This window comes from Hibiscus syriacus, unplaced genomic scaffold, assembly GCF_006381635.1.
Source record: "Hibiscus syriacus cultivar Baekdansim isolate YM2019G1 unplaced genomic scaffold, ASM638163v2 tig00021708_pilon, whole genome shotgun sequence".
Classification (NCBI taxonomy): domain Eukaryota; kingdom Viridiplantae; phylum Streptophyta; class Magnoliopsida; order Malvales; family Malvaceae; genus Hibiscus; species Hibiscus syriacus.
In genome coordinates, this window is record NW_024062515.1 from 216,638 (window position 1) to 239,362 (window position 22,725).

Genomic DNA, 22,725 nt, shown 5'->3' on the forward strand with positions numbered 1-22,725 from the left:
AGTGTTCTTATCTTGTTCTAGAATTGTGCATACATATTGCCTTGTGAGGTTTTCCTTGTAAGTTTGCGAATTTGTGTATTTCTCTTTGAAAAAGAGTGTGCTCAAGAATTGGGGTATAATTTTTGAGGGAGTTGTAAGGTTACTCTTTGTCCTCAAAAGAAAGAACAAATTAGTGAATTTGTTAAAAAATCCTTAGTGTGGATAGCTAAGGTACGTAGACTTTGGTTGAGAAAGTCGAACCACTCTAAATCGCTATACAACTTCTTTCAATTTTCTGCAAAAGCTTCCACCAAAATTTTAATTATCAATTCACCCCCTCTTGTCCAATTCCATCGATCAATTAACTCAACAGTTATAACGATTAACCTACCATTTAGACTAAACTGTACAGTTAATCGTCCATGATCAGCCCTAGGGATGTAGGGTGGCTTTGTTCCAATTTCCTCTTTCTTGGATGCTTTTTACTGAATCTTATCATTCCAACTAGCAACCCAAAAGACTGAATATTGATAAACTACATTTATTTTCTTGATTCTATTTTAATTATTTAATTTCTTTTTTAAAATAATACCTAACATTACATTTAATTAAACTTATAATCTATAACTATTAGAATGACAGAATGACATTATTTTATAGTGACACATAAACATTATAATTATTTTTTCAATTACGAATGACAACAAAATGTTATGTATAATTTTAAAAAAAACATTTAGATGACCGTAGAACCATAAAAATAAATGAACGACTAAATTCATAATTTACACTAAATACTATATTGGAAGCCCTTGAAATTTTAAGAAGTTATGACCATAGTCCGTGTAATTTATGAATCCATTATAATTATTTTTATTAACTTATATAAGAATTTCAAAATTGAACAAAATTAAAATAGAACATTCCAAATCATATTTGATCCACTCATTTACATACCAAATAAACTGTGGAATCAACGATAATTGTCTCAAAGCATACATCAGTTATGGTAGCCCGCAGCCTAAGAGAATCATATTATCCCTTTGTCCAACCATTGTTGAAAATGCTGCAATAAACATGTGGGCAATAATCATGCATTGAAGAGCTTTCTGAAAGGGCCATCTTTACGGTCCTTGGCGGCTTCGGTTAAAGCAAGGAACCTCTTGAACCCTGTAGTCGCAGCACCACGTCCAAGTGCAGCTGCTCTAGTTAGCACATCTTCCCGAGAAGCTATAAATCCAGCTGCAGCAGGATTCAACATGGCTGGAACTGCAGTCGCAGACGGGGCTTGTGGCATCGTCTGGCTACCTGCTGCTGCTGCACCAGAAGGTTGTGAGATTGCCGGAGACCCTTTGTTGAAGTCATCTAAGATACTTTGTTGGTCCGATTTCTTGAGACCCTGAACACAATTTTCAAATTCTTATTTTCAAAGATATGAAATCATTTAATGGAGTTGTGGACCTATGATCAATTTTACCTTAAGCTCTAGAATACGCTGAAACTCCATTGGTGTTCCCTCTGGGAGCAACGCCCGGTATGTATCCGCAACTGAATCAACAGGAGATAGTATAACCTGTGTAATGACAAGGAACAAACTCGTATCATGATAGATGGCCATAACCTGCTACAATGAAAGCTAGCCTGAATTTTTATCACAAACCTTCAAAAGTGCTTCGGCTTTGCTCATCTCTCGACTTACAAATTTTGAATAGCCAGCAGCACCAGATGTCTTCCAATAGAAGTTAAAGTTTATCAGTTCTTTCGTTTTTGCAAAATAGGAGAATGAATGGTTATAAAAATGATAAAAGGGGATGAATGAAGCCATCATGATTCATGCAGATGGAAACGAAAGCATACAAAACATTAATTTACAGACAAGGTAACTTCATGATCAAAATTGCAAAACAAATGTAGAGATGAAATAAAGGAATGCAAACCATTCAATAACTTAGCTGTAACAAGTATGATATCATGAAAACTGCACCACTCCACAACTAAAGAGTGATGAAGCTTCATTGAAAACAGAGATGCAAAACCATGACTTATGTCAGTAATATTAAGAGCCAACTGCAGCATCAAATGTGACATTTTTAAGGTAAAATGCCACAATTTATTTAACGGATAGCATCGAATCTGAAAATTACTACAATTAGGAGCAAGAAATCAGAAAATGATATCCTTAAACCTTCACCTAAAAATCTGAAAATTTCCTAAATTGATGAACCGTCAACAGACTGTATAACTCACCTGTCGACCAAGGGAGGGAATTTCCAAAAGAATTGTCTTTACAGCTTGAGTATCCAACAGCATCTGCAATACAATTGTACCATTAATTTATACATTAATATGTTCCAGGATCAATTATTCCGAACTCTATTGTTAGTAATTGCATTCAATCACTTTCAAAAGTTGATACATGATCGTTACAAGTAATTGCAAATGAGTTAACATCTCAAATGATGATATTCACCAAAAGTTGATACATGTAGAGTTACTAGAGACAATGCCGATATTAGTTATACTTAAACACAGGAATAGAATACTAGCAGAAACTGAGGAACAAAATGTGAAAACTAAAAAGTACTTGTTGGGCTCCTGTTTCTGATATCTGCTTGCATTTGAAAATGTTCAGGTAGAACCGGGGGCCAAGTGATGATGCAAGCTGCAAGAACAAACAATAAGCAAGTTGCACCGAATAGCTATCTACAAAAGTAAATAGTAAGAGTTAACCATGTTAAGAGGGCCCATTTTTCTTGTATTTACCTTGTCCAAGAAGAACTGGAAGTAAATAGGCGAAAGAAGGCTCCCAAGTGCAGGAATACTGCTGCTAAGGATCATATTTATGCCATTGACATATCTGCAACAAGACAATGATATAGCGTTTAAACCTTGACACTAGCCTTGGTGAAATTAAATCATAAAAGGAATGCATCTTACCCTGATTGGTCCCCAACACTTTCAAGGGTACCCCATGGAACCCGGGTCATAGCAGCCATTTCAGCATCAAATTTAGTTTCCAGGCCATGCACCAAGGTTACTAAAGATTTGGTTATAACTGCTGAAAATTCATCCTGTAAAATTGCAAGACCTTGTAGAATTCAACAAAAATAATTGCTGAAAAATGAATTAATTATGAAGCAAGCAGTACCTGTACTTCAGACATATCCACCTGGTCTGCATATTGAGTATCAATGATTTTGGCTACACTTTCAGCCAGTTCACCGGACTGTTATAAAAATAAAACTTGGATTACTAAAACTCTGAAATCAGTTATGATTATAAATGTAAGCATGAATTTAAGTTTGTAGTATATAAGAATAACAGCTCAGTCAACAACTGCCTGTCATTGGCCAAAAGAAAAAAATAACCGTCTGCTAGAAATACAAAAAATTGTTAGTTTAGGAAAAGAAAAGTAACTGATAGATTATGATCCTATTAAATAGGCGAAGAAAAATGGAACCACGTCAAAATTAAAAACTGATGCATAACCACTGTGGTCTTCTTCACACACGCATTAGCTATGGTGCAGTTTTATCATGCTTATACTAAGCAAAACAGACATCAAAGTTCCAGATCTAGTTCACCCATAACATATCACAAAGAAAGCCAATACCCTTTACTTCCTATTGTACCAGTAATTGCTTAACGTGAATGATGGGTATGGCATGCCTGTAGAAACCGAGAATTTGTGACACAGATCAAGATGATTCTCTGGTAAATTTCTTAATTCGAATAGAGTTGCAAGTCTCCTTTAAATAGACTAAATACATAGAGTTCCAGACATACAGTACAAGTAAAATTACTATTTTTTTTGATAGAAGATGAGGCCTCATAAAAAACCTCCTTTTTACCCTCCATGTTATGAAAGTAACCTGAAGGATAATGAAAGGAGGAAAAGAGCGCCTATAATTGTATTAAACAGAAGAAAAGTACATTACCCACTCTTACAACAAAATAAACCTTCCCAGAAAGCATAAGACTTAAAAACCACTATCAGCTGGAAAACGTAGACACAAATTACATAATACTGAGAACAAAAACCTGCAGAAACAAAATGAAACATACACTCCAACTCCTCAAATACAAAGGCAGCTAATCAACCAATACCATCTTTAGCTAAACTGTCCGCTTCCCAATTGGCAGCCCTCAAGATTAGCCTTAACATAATATCCTTCCCTTCCATAATAGAGACGATCTCCTTCACCAATGATTGGAATAAAGGGGTGCTTAATTCCGGATTTTTAATCCACTTCAGCGCGTTAGTAGAGTCCGATTCTAAAATAATCCTCTGATTAAGAACCTCACCTGAATCAATAAGCAAACACAACCCTCTCTTAATCGCCAAAAGTTCTGCCATAATCGGAGGACCACCACCAACCTTTTTAGAAAACCAATGAATCAACCTACCACTGCTGTCCCTAATCAGACCTCCTATACCTCCTTTGTTCCACCCCTTCACCATCGCTCCATCAACATTAATCTTAATAAAACCAACTGGAGGAGGAACCCAGCAAGACGGTTTGGATCTTGCTTTGTGACTAACCATTAAATCAGCAAGTGTTAAATCACCCACAAGCGAGTCGAAAGGAATCAGCATATCAAAATTAGCAGCAAACCAAGAAACTATTCTGAAACGAGCAATAAAGAACAACAACACCACATCTAGCTTCCCATTCTTAAAAATATCCTCGTTCCTGATTTTCCACACCGTCCACAAGACCGCCCTTGGAATGAATTTCCAAATACTAGAGTTCGGAAGGAGCTCATCCCATTGAGTGATACAATCTAAGGGATTATTAGGAATCACCCAAGCAACATCCCACATATTCAAAAGTCTGGCCCACAATCCCCAAGCAACCTCACAATGCAGAAAAAGATGAGAAACAGTTTCCCCAAATCTGCCACACAACAGACATAAGGAATCTTCAATTCCAGCCACACCACGCTTAAACAGTTCCTCCTTAACCGCCACTCTCAGATGAACTACTTGCCATAAGAAGGTTTCAACACGAGGAGGGGCTATCCCTACCCAAATTTTCCTGTCCCAAACATCTTGATTCCCCTCAGTACCTTCCGAGCCATGGAAAATTTTTATACAAGAATTCGTAGAGAAACAACCCTCTCCATTCCCTAACCAAATCCAGCAATCTTCCTCATCATGAGACAAAGAGGTGTTATTCAGCATAGAAATCAGATGCAACCATTGGTCAATCTCCCAATCCGCCAGATTCCTTCTGAATTGAATATCCCACACCCATCCTGCAACTTGTTCCTCCCTAAACTCCACTACTTTCCCCTCTTTATTCGTTGAAAGAGCATATAGTCTAGGGAACAGAACTTTAAGTGGGACTTCTCCCAACCAAACATCATTCCAAAATACCACAGAACGGCCATTTCCAGTTTTCCACCGCAAATTACTCCTAATGCAGTCACCAAACTCATCATTGGAAAAGAAGTTATTAATCAATCACTCCTCTCCAAATCCAAGATGCACGAGCAGTCAAAGAATTCTCTACCATTTTGGAGTTCAGGTCCAAATTATTCACACAGCAAACAACTCTCTTCCACCAAGAATCCTTTTCAGAGGCAAACTTCCATACCCATTTACCCAACAATGCTCTGTTCAATATAGCTAAGTTCGGGATCCCAAGACCCCCCAACCTTCTCGGTTTGCTGACCAATCCCCAGTTCACCCAATGTATGTTTTTTTTATCAATCGACCCCCCCCATAAAAAGGCAGCCATTATAGAATTTAATTTCTGCAGCACCGAAGCTGGAATTCGAAATAAAGAAAGGAAATAAGTGGGGAGAGAGCACAAAACAGATTTGATCAACACCACCCTCCCTGCTAATGCTAGAGAATTTGCCTTCCAACCAGACAACCTATTATAGAAATTCTGCACGATTGGCTCCCACATTGCAATAGAGTTTCTCTTAGACCCCATAGGCAAGCCTAAATAGTAAAATTACTATAGATAGAATTCTATCCTATTAAGAGATGAGAGTTATAGGATATCTAAACTACTTAGTTATTAACAGTAAACCCAAGTCTATTTACCGTCTACAGTCTACAATCTACAATGGAAATAGAAACATGGACGACGAGTAACATGGTAGTAGTACATTTCAATTTTTGTAACCAGGGAAGCCATAATTAGAGAAACTGACCGTTTTATGGCAATATTCAGCTGAATTTACAATATAGCATATCACCCTTTCGTCCCTATCAGATGTCTGTCAAATGTTGCCCATAAATGCAAAATAAACATTAGCATTTGGTATAGAGAACAGGTGATTTCAACAAACATATCAAAGGTTGGCACAATGAGACTATACCTTTATCTGCCCATCCATACCAGTGGCTGCAGCAACAATCCCTGTACCACCCTTAGGCAGTCTTGCAAAAAGCTTTGTAGCATAGGCTTTGAGAACTCTTTGAAACACCTAAGGATGGAAAGATAAGTTAAGATTGCATTAATCAACCACCTCATTGGATTCTAAAGATTCATTTGTATATAGTTCTTGACAGGTAAGAGTTTAATCTAACTGATAAATCACCTACAGAAATTTCTTCTACAATAGAAATCACGCATGTAAGGATCTTGCATCTATGGCGACTTCTTCCACTACTTTCCAATACACTAATAATCACCATTCAAATGTGTAGGACCCATCCATGAACTGTAGAAGGCATACTTGTGAATGGTGATTAAACTTGTATCGATAGTAATAGATAGTTATGGTTGGTTCAGTACTAAGAATGATCTGGTTGGCCAGTTGGCCTTCTTGATAAGTGAGGGTTTTATTGTCATATCCAGCAAAATGTAAGCCAAAGATCAAGGAATCCACATGTCCCATCCATTTGAATTTATGAACCGTCCCAAGCTTTGATTATTATTGAATATATTAGTTTCATGCTAAAATCGAATAAATGTTACTGCGATGCAAGAAAAAACTGAATTTCAAGAAAATACCTTGAATAAATTATATAAAGTCTGGCTCTTTGTCAGAGCACTGCATCGCTTTAGGCTCCTCTTGATTATAAGAAACAACTAGCAAAAGAAATACATTATCAACTTTCATATAAGCACGTAGTTTCTATAAAAAAAACAGTGTACCCACTGTATAAAACTAGCAAAGACTTGATTTGTAAGAAGAAAAATACTTGGCATTGTTTTACTTGGAAAAGATGGATCAATATGCAGATAAGTTGGAATATATTGTTTCTTACCTGCATACTACTGGAAAGTACATTATTTTGACTTCCTTCCTCAACATCCCATGTTTCTTCCTGTCATAACATCAACGATTGAATGAAATATAAGCACCAAAAAGACCAACAGAGAGTATTAAGTGAAGAAGGATCGATATTATGCCCAAACTACCTGAACAAGTTTCTCAAGGTTCTCCATCAGTGTCTTTTCCTCTAATTCTATATATACAGTCAAGTGAGGCTCAAAGCAAGATGAAATAATCCCATGGAAGTTGAACTGCCAGGAAATTTGAGTTAAAAACCATTTCATTAGCAAAATTATAGGATGAAAGCTGTAAGACAAAAACTATGGTGTAACGCAAAAATAAAATGGAAAATATGTTTTCCAACATGCTAAATTAGAAAAATCATAGGCAAATACTCTTTCTGAGAATTTAAATCAATGCGTGAAATTAGAAAACTTCTTAGTTATAGCACATTCAAACTACAATACAACAAAACAACCATGAGAAGGCAATTACATTGGACTACTTTAAAATAGACAGTGACAAATGACTCCGGTATTTCAATAAGACCCATAAAGACATTCTAATGAGATGATGTGCATGCCTCAGGATAAAACTGGTTTTACAGAAAAACATGTAGGCACCACCAATAAACAAATTCTTTAGGCACCAATTGCCATCCACTTTCTCAAGGAAATACAAAAGATCTCAGGTGAGACATATTACTGAAGTCATCAAATTTCCAATATGAAGTTTCTTCCTTTGGTGCATAAACTCTGCATTTGACTCAGGCCAGTTCTATGACTGAACTACATGTAAAAACACTCTTACAGAAGTTTAAAATTTTACCCCAGCTCCAGGTGCAGACAAATCTTTGTTTCCATCTTTTTCCTGTAAACAAAATGTCACAAGAGAAAATTGATAACATAATTATGTAACTCTCTAGCAGAAAGATTTTCCTATAACAAAGAGAAGTGATCATAGTGTGGAGCTTACTTCATTTTCACTTCCTTGATGTGCAGCAAGTTTTTTCTCATACTTCTTTCTAACATCAGACGCACTTTGACTATTACTCTGCCTACCAATCTCTTCAATTTCGTTTCCAATCTCTCTACTCTGAGTACCACCACCAAATTTTTCAGCCAGTTCATCCTCAAATTCTATAGTTCTCTGCAATGCCTGCACAATCCAAAGCATAAGAAACTACATATGTAAAACTGGCAAGCGGAAACTCACTGGTAAGGAAATATGGAATAGAAATTTACCAAACTACATCATCATATGATTGTTCCAAAAACATAAAAATAAGGTAAATGACCAGAGAGGTAATAATGATCATATAATCCACCCTAGAAGAAACTATCCTAGGCTGAGATTGACTATAATCAGCAAAACTGTATCAGGAAAATTTTGCAGACCTTTCCCAGTAATGAAAAATAATAAAATACTCTCTCTAGCCCTCTTCCCTGTCATCAATTTTGTACGAAAAATCAGCACTATAATCAGCATTGCAATGTATAATCAAAAACAAGGAGCAAGTTTATAGTGGCTTCTATGGCAAAGTAATTTTTATTAAAAGAAAATATAAAACAAATAATTAGTGCTAAATAGCAATGCAGTGACCGAGCTTTGATCCTTGATAATGTACCCAAACTAATCGCAATGAGCGTCAAACAAACTAAAGTATGATACCACTTTCAACTTAAACTGAAGGTTTAAGAGTATTTTTGCAAGACTCTTTCTGAAGATCTCGAAAATATGGCTTACCATCAACAATGTTGCAACATCAGGCTTCTCTTTCATGTTGTCAAGGATCCCCTCCAATTGTTTCCTGGAAGTAAAATCCCAAGTAAGATGGTCTAAATCATTTATAATATTATCCTGCAACTCTCTGCCCACTTTGTACAAACAATAAATAATTCATTAGTAGTATAATTTGGCATCATCTCGTTAAGTCCTTTTCACACACAAAAAAAGAAAATAGTTGAAAAACTCTTTTTTCCATTTATTTACTCAGAAGATAGGTTTCCAGAATTTTTTCTAGAGAAGAAAAATTAGAATATTAACTTGACCACTATTTAAGGGAAGAAAAAGTTCCAGATGCTTGAAAATGTTGCTTCAATTAAATAAAGAATGAATATATATAAGTTATTGAACCAACCTAAAAGAACATTTTTGTACATAATTAATGAAATTTATGCTGTCCTAGATAATGCATACCTTGTCTTCTTACAGAACTGGATACAGAGACGATAAGGGACAAGCCATGAAGTAGGGAATATTTTCCAAATCTCCTCGTTTGTTCTCATTCGACGCTTGATCCATGCATATCTTCGTTCTGTTTTATCCAGTTTAGCTAGTTCTAATTAGAGAGAAAAATCAAGACTCAGAATCACAAAAACTTTGTGAAAGCTTAATGCATAAAGAATATATAAAAGATGGGTGGATGGAGCCACACAAACCAGCTCCTTCAAAGATCTGTTCATATGAAGTAAGCTCCCTGCTGCAAAAGTTATTTACTAACTCTTCTCTCACAGATGGTTCCAAAGCATCGACAACTAAACAAGCATCAGATAAGTGCTGCAGCAAATTTGTCTCTTCGGACTCTTTGCCAGTTCCTAAACTGCAAATAAAACGTAAGGTAGATTTAAAACATTAATTTAGTGGAAAGAATGAACAGCTGTAACTACATAAACACAAGATCATTCTTATTTGATTGTACAGGAAGTCTATGGTTCTCTAACCCTCCCCCAACAAAAAAAACCACCATTGCACCACCCCCTACATCATGAGATATTCTTCCAAAACAACATTTAAAAAGATAAGATTAACAAAATAAAAGATTACCTTTTAGCAAAGTTCAGCAATAAAGTCAACAAATACCTATAGAAGTTATAGTACCATGCATACAAAACCAATTTTGTTCGACTTATTTAATTTTTTATTTCATCTGCTTAATACTAATTGAGAAACTTGCAGACTTTCCAAAGTATAAGTTCCATATTTCATCTCTAAAGGACTGCATCAGGGCTGTTCCTTATCCCCGTTGCTTTTTAATTTGGTTGGCGAGTTGTTAAATTTGTTGCTTGCTAAAGCAATGAAGGTTGGGCTGTTCAGAGGATTTGAGTTAGGTAATCAAGAGCGTTCCTTTATGCTGTCGCATTTGCAATTTGAGGACGATCTCATAATTTTCTGCAATGCCTCATTAGGGGAACTGAAGAATGTAAGAAGGGTGTTATCAATCTTTGAAATGATGGCAGGTTGCAGTTAAATTTAACAAAGCAGAATTTTGGGCATAAACGTTGATCCAGAGTTTATAAAAGATTGGGCTAATGTTATTGGTTGCTCGGTGGGTTCATTTCCGTCCGAGTATCTTGGTTTACCTCTGGGGGCTAAGAGGAATTCGGTGGCTATGTGGGAGTCAATTGTTCAAAGATTTTATAAAAAGCTGGCTGGTTAGAAGGTATTGTCTTTGTCCTTAGCCGGAAGGGTGGTATTGGTGAAATCAGTGTTGTATGCTCTCCCTATCTACTTCCTTTCTATCTTCCGATTACCAATATGTGTTTTTGAATAAGTTAAACTCCATAATGGCAGCTTTTCTTTGGGGGGGGTCGGCAGATAAGAGAAATATTCATTGGGTAAATTGGGTTTCGGTGTGTAGGCCTAAGAACTTGGGGGGGGGGGTTTAGGAATTCCTAACTAGACCTATTAAATAGAGCTCTTTTCGAGAAATGGCTGTGGAAATTTGTCTATGAAAAAGAATCGTGGTGGAAAAGGGTTGTATGTTGTGTTAATAATTTGGATACGAATGCAAGTATGGTAGATAGTTCGATTTCCTCTCGTGCTTCGTGGATTTGGAAAGGGGTGGTAAAAAATTTCTATTCAAACGATGATTTTGGAGGAAGTTTTAGAAATAATATGCAATTAAGAGTCGATAATGGTGAGTCTGTTTTGTTTTGGCATGACATTTGGTTGGATTTGATTCCATTAAAAGACAGTTTCCGATGTTATTCGCTCTATCGGTTAACAAAGGGGGCAGAGTTGCTATTTCAGGAAAAATACTTCATCGGGATGGTTTTGGGACTTACAAATGAGAAGGAACCTTGCCGGTTGGGAGTTGGACCAATGGCTCGTGCTTAATTCGATGTTGAGTAACTCTTTATTGTCACCTTCGGCAGAGGACTGCTGGGTTTGGACAAGGAATGGGGAGGGCTGTTTTTCAGACAAGTCGTGTATTAGGAAATTTTTTGAGATGTCGGTTGCTAATCCTATTTGGGTCAGACACGTTTGGTTAGGTGTAGCTCCGCCTCGAGTGGAAACTTTCGTCTGGCAGGTCGTTCATCAAAGATTTTTTTTTGATAGAAGTTGGAGGTCTCATTAAAAAACTCCCTTCGTATTCTTCCACATACTTAGGAGTATGTTGAAGAACATTGGAAGGGAGAAAAGAGTACCTCATATTTTATTAAATAGTAAACCAAGTACAATTGGTAACACCGATCCCTCATACGGGAATATATGCCATTACAAACCAAAAACCTAGAAATCTTACATCTTAAAACAAAACGACCTAAGACAAACCCTATCTCTAAAAAACACCTCAAGATATAAGATAACATAGCCAAATAAAAACCAACAATTACAACCCCAAACTAGAAAACACCTCTGAATACTGCTGCCGAAACATCACAATCCAATAGGAGGAATAAGATCAAATGAAATAACGCAATCTTCAGGGACCCAAGAATTAGGTTTGAAGGAAGGATCAACTTCATGTACCAAGACATTGAATGAACTATCACCGACCTTCAACTCCAACAACTCATCAATTCTCCCTTTATCATTTGTGAGTATTTGAATTTTAGCCCTATCAAAGGACGATGGAAACTCACAACTGTTGTCAATTGCTATTAACTTGCCCCACTTAGTTGCGATGTTTATGAAAGTATCCCAATTCCAAGCGTGAAAAGGGATACCTTCGCAAACCAATCACACGCGCCTGCACTCCACCAATAGGCTCTCTGACCAAGTTTCCACTCTGGAAAACCATTCTGCAAGCATCTCTAACTTATCATCCTTCACGCTTCTCATCGAATCAGAGTCTTTAAAAACCATGAGAATTACATTACTAGCAGCTCTCATCAGCGTGAAACCAATTAATCCTTTTGCTTGTATTTGGTTAGCAAGATTACCAATTTTAATAAAATTCTTGCACCATCCCACAAGACAATTGCTCAACACTTGTAGTTTATCATCGTCCACTACGCCCTCAACTTTAAAGAGTTTATTCCTCGGAGTAACATCTCTCCTAGACTTACTATGAACAACTGTCGAGGCCTTCCTCCAGAAAGACTGTCGGGGTTTATATTTAGCCAGAGAGACACTAACTTTGCAACCGTAAAAATAATTACCATTCATCTTAGATATCGCTATCCTGGTTTCTTCAATTGTTGCATAGCGAATAAACCCAAAACGAACCCCTTTCGAGTTTCTTTTTTTTAGGAATGAAGGCATCAATAACTTGACCATGTGTGCCAAAAATAGACCCAAGTCTCTTCCAATGGATTGTCTCTGGAAGGTTTTCAATAAAAATCGTGAAACAACCATTTATGACCCCATTTCCGATTCTTGGATGACCATCCATCGACAAATTTTGGAACCCATTTCTTCTCCTCCTTGAAACTTCGGGAAACTTTTCAAAGGAGAGGCCTTTCATGTCGCTCTCCTTGGTTCCGTCTTCAATATCAACGATAGGAAGAGCTGGAGATACCCGAACTAAAGAATTCTTTCCTGCCTTTTGTCTCCCTCCAAGAGAAGAAGACAATCCGATGTCAATATTTGCAGCAGACTTTTCAACACAACCCCCAGAATTATCAGGCACATGAAAACTTGGAAACGCTACTGGAGCTGAATTCGACAATGGCAAAACAGGAGGAACAGGATAATATTCTCTACCTATTCCTCTTTTAACAACCAGATTCTTCTTTGCCATCTCAATATGCAAAAAAGACTTCAACTTGATATCGAAAACCATCTCCTGAAGGGCAACCTTGGCAGCAACTGCAAATTTGACATTAGAGAAAAGAGCAAAAGCCTTAGGCTTTTCACCCTTATAGCTCACTTGCGAGACTTCATAACCAGGAAGCCATCTCAACAAATTTTGCAGCTCTCTCTCTTTGACATCTTCAGGCAAACCCGAAATGAAGATAGTACGAACCTTGTCTTGATGAGAATGATGAGATATTGGAGAAGACGATGCTGCGGATGGCGGCGGAGCATGGACTGATGGTCTTTGCTGGTGACAAGGATCGATTCCAACACCCTCCATATAATGAAAACCCAGTGACCTGACAAGAAATCCCGGCCGCTAGTCCGGCGAAAATATGCTGTGACTTCAACGAAACCGTCAAAATAAAACGGGATCGTGAAATATGTGATGCCGGCGAAGAAGAGAAGGACGGAAATGATGAAGAGAGTCCGACTGTCGGATCTTAGCCGGTCAAAGGCAGAAAAACGGAGAAAGGCAGCGACGCTAGGATAGATGGGAATAGATCGCGATTGTACGACGAGCCCGGTGATATGACGGTGAACCTTCGACGGCCGGAGGCGAGAGTAGGTGAAGGACGGCGTTTAGATCTGTGCCGAATGGATTATTTTCTTGTAAATCTAATCTCAAAAATGAAATCAGAGTGAGGAAACGATCTTTCTGGGTAAAAATGGCGGCGAACGGATGACGGAATGTGGCGGCGGACGGCAGAAGTTGGACTGTAGACGGCAGACGTTGTACAGTAGACGGCGAACGCGATGTATAAAGATGGCGGGCGGTGATGGTTGAGATGAGATGAAATGATGGATGAAAAAAAACAAAAAGCACCTTGAACCAAGAGAGAAGCGGGAGCTTCTCTCACTAGGTTTATTTTGCAGTAGAGTTGGTTCCTATTTCGTTCATCAAAGATTAACAGTTAAAGAGGAGTTGTTGAAGTGTGGAGTTGCAGGGATCGCGGATCCACTTTGACCGTTGTGTGGCAAGTTTTTGGAGTTTGTTTCCCACTTATTTGTGCATTGTAATGTGGTTTGGGGAATATGGTCTAGATTTTTACACTTTTGGAACGTTTCATTTGTTGTTCCGGAGAGTCTGGCTGCTTTGATCTCTGTTTGGGCAGATCTAGTTCCGCGCTCGACTATTTGGACTTTCATTCCAAGGGCAGTAATGTGGTCGGTTTGGAAGTGTAGGAATGAGATTATTTTTGAGAAAGGAAAGTTGGACTCAACGCTGTTATTTTTTCTTGTAAGATATAGGATTGCAGCATGGTTTGTAGCTAGATTTCCGGAATTGGTAATTTCTTTTGAATCTTTAGTGGGTGATCCAGAAGTAGCAGATTCTGCTGTGAGTTCTAAGGTCAGTTCTTCCTTGGCGCACTGGGTTCCTCCTCCTTCAGGCTTCTTCAAAGTCAATGTGGACGGTGCTATGGTTAAGGGGTAGTCAAGAGGAGGTATTGGTGGTTTGCTCAGGGACAGTGACAGTGTGCTGCTGTGTTCATTCTCAGAAAGTGTTGGTCCTAGACCTCTTATCCTTGCTGAATTATTGGCTATTAAAAGGGGTCTGTTTTTATTTGTGAAGACCGGTTTTGATTCAAGGAGGAGCCTTATTCTAGAATCGGATTGTTCTATTGCTTTGGAGTGGATAAAAATTCTGGGTTGTTGCACTTCGTTGTTCGAGTCATTGGTTAAAGATATTGCTGCTTTATTGGTTGAATAGGATGTTATCGTTAGGCATATTTTGAGATCCGCCAATTGGGTGATTCTTGTGTTCTCGGGTCTGGGTGATTATGTTAGGTTCTGGGTGTTATGCTGGTTGTTTAAGTGTAGGTTTGTATGTTTTGGTCAGTTTTGGGTTGAGGTGTATTCTGGCTGTTATTGTTTGTATTGTAGTGGTATTGTACTTAGTATTATATCAATAAAATTTTGAGGCGCTCTTTTCCTCCTTCCAATGTCTGTTAAGCTACTTCTGTAGTTTGAAGGTTATGAAGGGGTTTTTTAACGAGGCCTCATATTTTTATCAAAAAAATAAAATATTTTGTCATTTCTACAAATGGATAACCACTTTAGTTCTATTTTATTAATTTCACTGAACTTGCTTAATCAGCATCAAGTATTTGCAACATCTCAATAACTATATTGATGATTAGCTTCTAAATTAGCTTCTTATAGTATCATACCAAAGAAAGACAGCATCAAATTTATATGCCAAATACCTTGAGAAATCAGAGAAGACATGAGATTTTAGTATTTGTTTAATATTCTTAAACTTCTCCCTCAGCTCTGTGATTTTTGGAATATCCCTGTAGGCTTCAAAATGACTGCATAACTGGTTTACAGCCTGAAATGCATGATAAATTTGACTCCTTAAGATAAATTGGATTTCATAAGGGCGATGAAAAGCAAACTTCAGAAAAGAAAAGAAACAAAGAAGCAAAAAGGACCCCTTCTAGGAAATAATTACTATGATAATTACTTGGTACAAAAGAAACTACCCTAGAGAAAGGGCACTAATGAAACTAGAGCAACCATGTTGATCGAGGTAAAAGAATCTCTAAGCAAAGACGTCTTATATTGACGCATTTTGTAGATTATAGCCGTATAAAGTCCTAATGAGTCTGGAATTAGTGTCCTAATGTGTCTGTAATTAAGTTTTATTTATTATTTGGCCTGTACTCTATAACCGATTTAAGTAGAAGATTAGATAGAATGTTGAATAGATAAGTTAACTGCTAACAGAACTCTAAGCATCTTAGTAAGATTGTATTTCTATTGTAATCTGCCTATCCTAACATGCCTTAACTTGTTTATATGACAGCAAGAAAAATCAGAGAACAAACCTCTATGTTCCAGAAATTCCTTCCTTTGTTTCCTAGTTTCTACATGGTATCAGACTAAGCTCATTCAAAACCTACTCAACGATAAATCAATCAACCTCCTCATCGGAAGTCAGTTCATGATCTGAACAAAATCCCTCCCAAAACATCATTGTTGATACCTCACCCATCCCCATCACCTGCCACAAACTAAATGGCCAACTACCTTCCCTGGTCATAATCAGTCATGCTAGACAGAGGCGAGGATGACTATTTATCAGCAACAATATCCATATCAAGACCCACAGATAAAAAATATAGACAGTGGAGAAGTGAAAACATCAAAAAACTATTTGAAATTGAAGCAACTCGAATATCTACAGCAAGAGGACACGACTACTATTCAATATTTCAACACAATGACAAACTACTGGCAGTAAATTGATTTATTTGATACTAATGCTTGGAAATGTACTGATGATGCAGCATCATACAAAAAGCTTACTACCCAAAAGAGGATTTTTAAATTTCTGTTTGGTCTCAACAAGGAACTTGATGAGGTAAGGGGAAGAATTAGATTACAATAGAAACTTGATAAGTTAACTCCTAATAGGATTCTAAGTTAGTATCTTAGATTAGGATTGTATTTTTGTTGTTATCTGCCAATTTAAATAGGCCTTACCTTGTGTATTCAATGGAAACAAAAATCAGAGAACAAACTTCTCTGTTCCATAAATTCCTTCCTTTATTTCTTAGTTTCTATACATTTATCTAGTGCCATCCAGAATGCCCTGTATTTTCAGTTTTCCTTCTTATAGAAAATTCTTGACATAAGGAGTATTGTCCACATTAGACTTTTGATGAAAATCTGAAACCTAAGATAAATTTAACTCCTCCAAAACACCAAAAACAGAAGAGAGGGAAAATGCAGAAGAATAAGCCAGCGAGAAAGTGAAGTGTTCCATCTTCCTTCAATGATATGGCCATGGGTGGATTCAGCAATTTGACAAGGCATGGCAAAATTATTTTCACCAAAAACCATAAATATTCAGTCATTTCTACTAGCCATCAATCTCAAACCAAAACTCAAAAGAAATGAAATAGTTTTGGCACGAATTGAAGTAGATCACTAATAAGTAGAGTATTTTCAAATTTCAATTACAAAACACCTCCTACCTTCTGAAGAGATGGCAAACACACTATACATTCAGAAATGACATACCTCTAACTGGGCAGCTGCCTCCTTATATTGTCGTTTTGAAGCCATAATTTGAAGTTGCTCTACAGCGGAGACTGCCATGGCATGAAAAAGGTACTAATATCAAAAGCCATGCTGTTTTAAATGCTAATAGCTGAAGTCAGCCAAATGGTTACAACCAATATAATCTTCAGTAAGCATATTTTACTACAGATCACTAACTACAATACCAAGACTTGGGTGATGTTCCTTGTATCATTCAAGCACAGATAGCGAAGACCCCAAAAAACGACTGACCTAGCATGGTTAGACGATGAAGAGCTGTGATTGTAGTGGTTATATGCTTCTTAGCAAAATCAAGCTTCTTGATATCACGGCATATTTCTTGAACCATAATCTCGCTTTGCTCGGCTTTTGTTTTTATTTCACGGATTTTATATGTTAGTTCCTGTTTAGTCAAAACAACAAGTTAGAAAAGAAACAAGGGGAGAGCGGAGAAATTTCACGTTCTTTTCCAAGTTACTGATCAGAAGAGGCACAATTATTTTTAGTAATGCAACTGGAACCCTATTGAATCATTTGTAAGTAGAAAAAATTGATGCAAATAACATGAAAGATTTCATCCATAGCATCTATAAAATTCAAACAAGCTAACCTCCACAGCATGTGTAGCAGCCGCAAGATCTTCCTTAGCTTTGGTTCCCGAATTACTCTGTAATCAAAATAGCGTGTCACCTTTTAAGATACATCAACTTTCTCAAATGGCAAACTGCAATATATCCTAATTGAAATGTTGGATAAATTCTCTTGACATTTGAATTTTACATGAGAGAGATGCAAAACCCATAAACAAACACCCTTCATAAAGGAATAAGAAAGATTTATAACCTGCTGGCGAACAGCAGCCAAAATTCCAGCATCAACACGGCGGATCTCGCTTTGTATCTTTTGCATTAGCGGCTCAACTCCAGATAAAGAAGCCTCTGAACAATAAACAATATATGCAGCATCAATTCCAGAACAAGATAAATTTTAATAAATTAAACAACTCGCATAACTTCGAGATCATATCTAAGGCTTTAATTATTGCAAATCCTGTTGAAATTTAACTGTGTTTAGATTTTCAATAATCCTTTTTATCACTTACCTGTGGGGAACATCTGGTTGATGTACTCTAGAGTACTCATTTTGTCCATTGATTCAAAAATCCCGATCCTATCGACCTGGAAGCCATAGAAACAGTTTAAACCCAAGCTTAAAAGATGGATCCAACAAAGAAAGAAAGAAAAAGAAAAACAACAAAAGCAAGCACGAGCTATATGTTATTTTTTATCAATTTTTTCAAAAAAATTGAAGAATAAAAATAACATTACAAGAATCACAACAGTATGGAGGAAAAATAAAGTGAGCATATAAATTATAATGAAAATCAAAAACAAATTTCTAGATCAAGATTTGAATTGATAATGATCTATAAATCACTAATTCTTACTTAAAAATCAACAAAAAACAATCGCGTCATGAATTCAATACCTAAATGAAATTATGTAGAAAACATAGAAAATTGAAGGAAAGAGAAAATATTTCTTTCTCAGCACTGAAAATTTTATCGCCGATCCGCCGGAGTAATTGACGAAAGACTTTCTCGTTTGGTTAACTATGGGCTGGATTTTAAATATTTTTTGGGTTTCCCGTTGCGCGTTGGCCTGTTAATAAATTAAGTTTAGAGTTTATTGGTGCACCCAATACAATTAAGAGGGGGGAGTGGGGAGAGGAAAGAGGAGTGTTCATTTTGGGTTGGTCAGTTGCTTCTAGCCCATATCACTGCAATCAATGGTTGACCTTAAAATTGAAATCCCAAATTACAATACCTGAATATAAATTTTCACATTATAAAATTACCAAACCCAAATCTTCTAACCACCAATAAAAAATAGGATAATCTATGTATTTAGTATCTAAACTATCAATTTTAATCATTTTTAAATCTTAAACTTTTATTTTTTTCAAAATCATGCATAATGTTTAGTTTTCATTTCATTTTAGTACCCGTCGTTAAAAATCTAATGCATTTAGCACTTAAACTATCAATTTTAGTTTGTTTTAGTACCTAACTTTCAATATTTTCCCAAAATTTAACGTTAAATTTTGAACAATAGTACTAAATGAAACAAAAACTAAAGTTTTTAATAACGAGTTCTAAAATGGAACAAAAACTAAACTTTAGGTATGATTTTGAAAAACTTTGAAAGTTTAAGTACTAAAACGGATCAAAACTGATAATTTGGATACTAAACGTGTAATTTACCTTAAAAATATCATACTTATTGAAGAAAAAAGTTTCGACAATAAAAATAGGTTTTCGACGATAAATATTGGTTACTGATTATTGGTGATAAATCTATGAAATATATAAATTGTGTGACTCTTAATCAAATAAAATTTTAAAATAATAATGTTTTTAAATAAAAATAATGATTTAATTATATTCGTATTGAAATTAAGACTATACTTTAATAAAGGATTAATGCCAATAGGGCATTAGAATTTTTTTGGGGTAAAACTGAAACACCTAGACTAGCTAGAATCTGTGCAATCCTTGTTCAGGATAGCATATAAGTCCTCTGATGCATCTGCATATTGTGTTATCCCAATAGGTGAGTCACAGGCCACAGCAACAAGTCGATGAGCGGCGGTGTTTTGTTCACGCTGAATGTGCCTAATTGTTGTATCCTAGTTTCGATCCCGTAGAAGATAAATAGCCTCGACCAAAGCATGGCCAAGTAAAGCGTCAGACGAATGGTTCCGAATCCTCGTAACTGCTGCCAGAGCATCGTCAAAAATCACAGGCATCGCCGGAGAAGAAGAAAGAAACGCAAAAATCAGGAACGACCCACAACTCCAGATACCATGTTGACTTTTCTTTTAACACTTGCACGTCTAGGGTCTAGGGTCTAGGGTCTAGGGTCTAGGGTCTAGGGGCTAGGGCTAGGGCTAGGGTCTAGGGTCTAGGGTCTAGGGTCTAGGGTTAGGGGTTAGGGGTTAGGGTCTAGGGTCTAGGGTCTAGGGTTTAGGGGTCTGGGGTCAGGGCTCAGGGCTCAGGGCTCAGGGCTCTGAAATGTATTCATTATTCACAATTACAAAGTATAACTCTAACTCTGAAATGTTCCCTTTATAATACTGAAAGCAATGACAAAGAAGGGTGGGTAGAAGGATAGACAACATGAAATAAGGTCAAATTTTGGCCATGAAGTATGAAAGGAAAACAAGTTAAAAATTAGAGCTTTCCAAGTAAGAACCCAGAAAACCAAATGCCCAAAACGATCACAGAAGAAGAAATAAAAGGAAATACAAAATCATCGCCTTCATCTGTTCCAACACTGTCTTCTTCAGCAGATTCTTCACTCAGAAACACAGCCTGAGATTTCCCATATTCTGCAGGAATTCGAAGAGTTACATGTCGAAAAAAAATAAAGTTCTATGGAATATTTATCATCAAAGTAAGGAGTTTAAACAAAACAGGGATTTTAGTTGATTCCAGGCTCGGCCTAGGAATTCATTTACTGAAAGGGCCGGTTTCAACATACTATGGGGCAGCACAGCAGTAAGTTCCGAGCAAAAATACCCCTAAGGGCTCAGGGCCCAGGGCCTGGGTTCAGGGTCCAGGGTCCAGGGTCCAGGGTCCAGGGTCCAGGGTCCAGGGTCCAGGGTCCAGGGTCCAGGGTCCAGGGTCCAGGGTCCAGGGTCCAGGGTCCAGGGTCCAGGGTCCAGGGTCCAGGGTCTACGGTCCAGGGTCTAGGGTCTAGGGTCTAGGGTCTACGGTCTACGGTCTAGGGTCTAGGGTCTAGGGTCTAGGGTCTAGGGTCTAGGGTCTAGGGTCTAGGGTCTAGGGTCTAGGGTCTAGGGTCTAGGGTCTAGGGTCTAGGGTCTAGGGTCTAGGGTCTAGGGTCTAGGGTCTAGGGTCTAGGGTCTAGGGTCTAGGGTCTAGGGTCTAGGGTCTAGGGTCTAGGGTCTAGGGTCTAGGGTCTAGGGTCTAGGGTCTAGGGTCTAGGGTTAGGGGTTAGGGTCTAGGGTCTAGGGTCTAGGGTTTAGGGGTCTGGGGTCAGGGCTCAGGGCTCAGGGCTCAGGGCTCAGGGCTCTGAAATGTATTCATTATTCACAATTACAAAGTATAACTCTAACTCTGAAATGTTCCCTTTATAATACTGAAAGCAATGACAAAGAAGGGTGGGTAGAAGGATAGACAACATGAAATAAGGTCAAATTTTGGCCATGAAGTATGAAAGGAAAACAAGTTAAAAATTAGAGCTTTCCAAGTAAGAACCCAGAAAACCAAATGCCCAAAACGATCACAGAAGAAGAAATAAAAGGAAATACAAAATCATCGCCTTCATCTGTTCCAACACTGTCTTCTTCAGCAGATTCTTCACTCAGAAACACAGCCTGAGATTTCCCATATTCTGCAGGAATTCGAAGAGTTACATGTCGAAAAAAAATAAAGTTCTATGGAATATTTATCATCAAAGTAAGGAGTTTAAACAAAACAGGGATTTTAGTTGTTTCCAGGCTCGGCCTAGGAATTCATTTACTGAAAGGGCCGGTTTCAACATACTATGGGGCAGCACAGCAGTAAGTTCCGAGCAAAAATACCCATCGGGGTTCGGGTTCGGGGTTCGGGGTTCGGGGTTCGGGGTTCGAGGTTCGGGGTTCGGGGTTCGGGGTTTAGGGTTTAGGGTTTAGGGTTTAGGGTTTAGGGTTTAGGGTTTAGGGTTTAGGGTTTAGGGTTTAGGGTTTAGGGTTTAGGGTTTAGGGTTTAGGGTTTAGGGTTTAGGGTTTAGGGTTTAGGGTTTAGGGTTTAGGGTTTAGGGTTTAGGGGTTAGGGGTTAGGGTTAGGGGTAAGGGGTAAGGCTCGGGCTCGGGGCTCGGGGCTCGGGGCTCGGGGCTCGGGCTCGGGCTCGGGGCTCGGGGCTCGGGCTCGGGGCTCGGGGCTCGGGGCTCGGGCGGGCTCGGGGCTCGGGCTCGGGGCTCGGGGCTCGGGCTCGGGGGGGGCTCGGGCTCGGGGCTCGGGCTCGGGCTCGGGCTCGGGCTCAGGGCTCAGGGCTCAGGGCTCAGGGCTCAGGGCTCAGGCTCAGGGCTCAGGGCTCAGGGCTCAGGGCTCAGGGCTCAGGGCTCAGGGCTCAGGGCTCAGGGCTCAGGGCTCAGGGCTCAGGGCTCAGGGCTCAGGGCTCAGGGCTCAGGGCTCAGGGCTCAGGGCTCAGGGCTCAGGGCTCAGGGCTCAGGGCTCAGGGCTCAGGGCTCAGGGCTCAGGGCTCAGGGCTCAGGGCTCAGGGCTCAGGGCTCAGGGCTCAGGGCTCAGGGCTCAGGGCTCAGGGCTCAGGGCTCAGGGCTCAGGGCTCAGGGCTCAGGGCTCAGGGCTCAGGGCTCAGGGCTCAGGGCTCAGGGCTCAGGGCTCAGGGCTCAGGGCTCAGGGCTCAGGGC

At 38.5% G+C, this 22,725-nt stretch overlaps 1 protein-coding gene across 2 annotated transcripts; it reads right to left on the reverse strand.

Annotated features, from left to right (window-relative positions):
* Positions 1-1,010: 1,010 nt before the first annotated feature.
* LOC120210012 (vacuolar protein sorting-associated protein 53 A-like) lies at positions 1,011-18,915 on the reverse strand. 2 transcript variants are annotated; one of them, XM_039208852.1, is made up of 25 exons: positions 18,781-18,915; positions 18,395-18,470; positions 18,136-18,230; positions 17,903-17,959; positions 17,545-17,695; positions 17,272-17,342; positions 15,450-15,574; positions 9,660-9,820; positions 9,418-9,559; positions 8,965-9,028; positions 8,209-8,376; positions 8,047-8,088; positions 7,365-7,469; positions 7,211-7,270; positions 6,954-7,031; positions 6,316-6,423; positions 6,148-6,213; positions 3,128-3,205; positions 2,917-3,050; positions 2,743-2,836; positions 2,564-2,641; positions 2,227-2,289; positions 1,640-1,708; positions 1,457-1,552; positions 1,011-1,378 (listed from the first exon to the last, which is right to left on the reverse strand). In XM_039208852.1, the coding sequence occupies exons 2-25, from the start codon at positions 18,441-18,443 to the stop codon at positions 1,070-1,072; spliced, it is 2,463 nt and encodes an 820-aa protein (XP_039064783.1). In that variant the 5' UTR covers positions 18,444-18,470; positions 18,781-18,915; the 3' UTR covers positions 1,011-1,069. The 2 variants fall into 2 exon arrangements, with proteins under 2 accessions (XP_039064783.1, XP_039064782.1); XM_039208851.1 differs by having other exon boundaries at positions 1,014-1,378; positions 8,194-8,376.
* Positions 18,916-22,725: the final 3,810 nt, after the last annotated feature.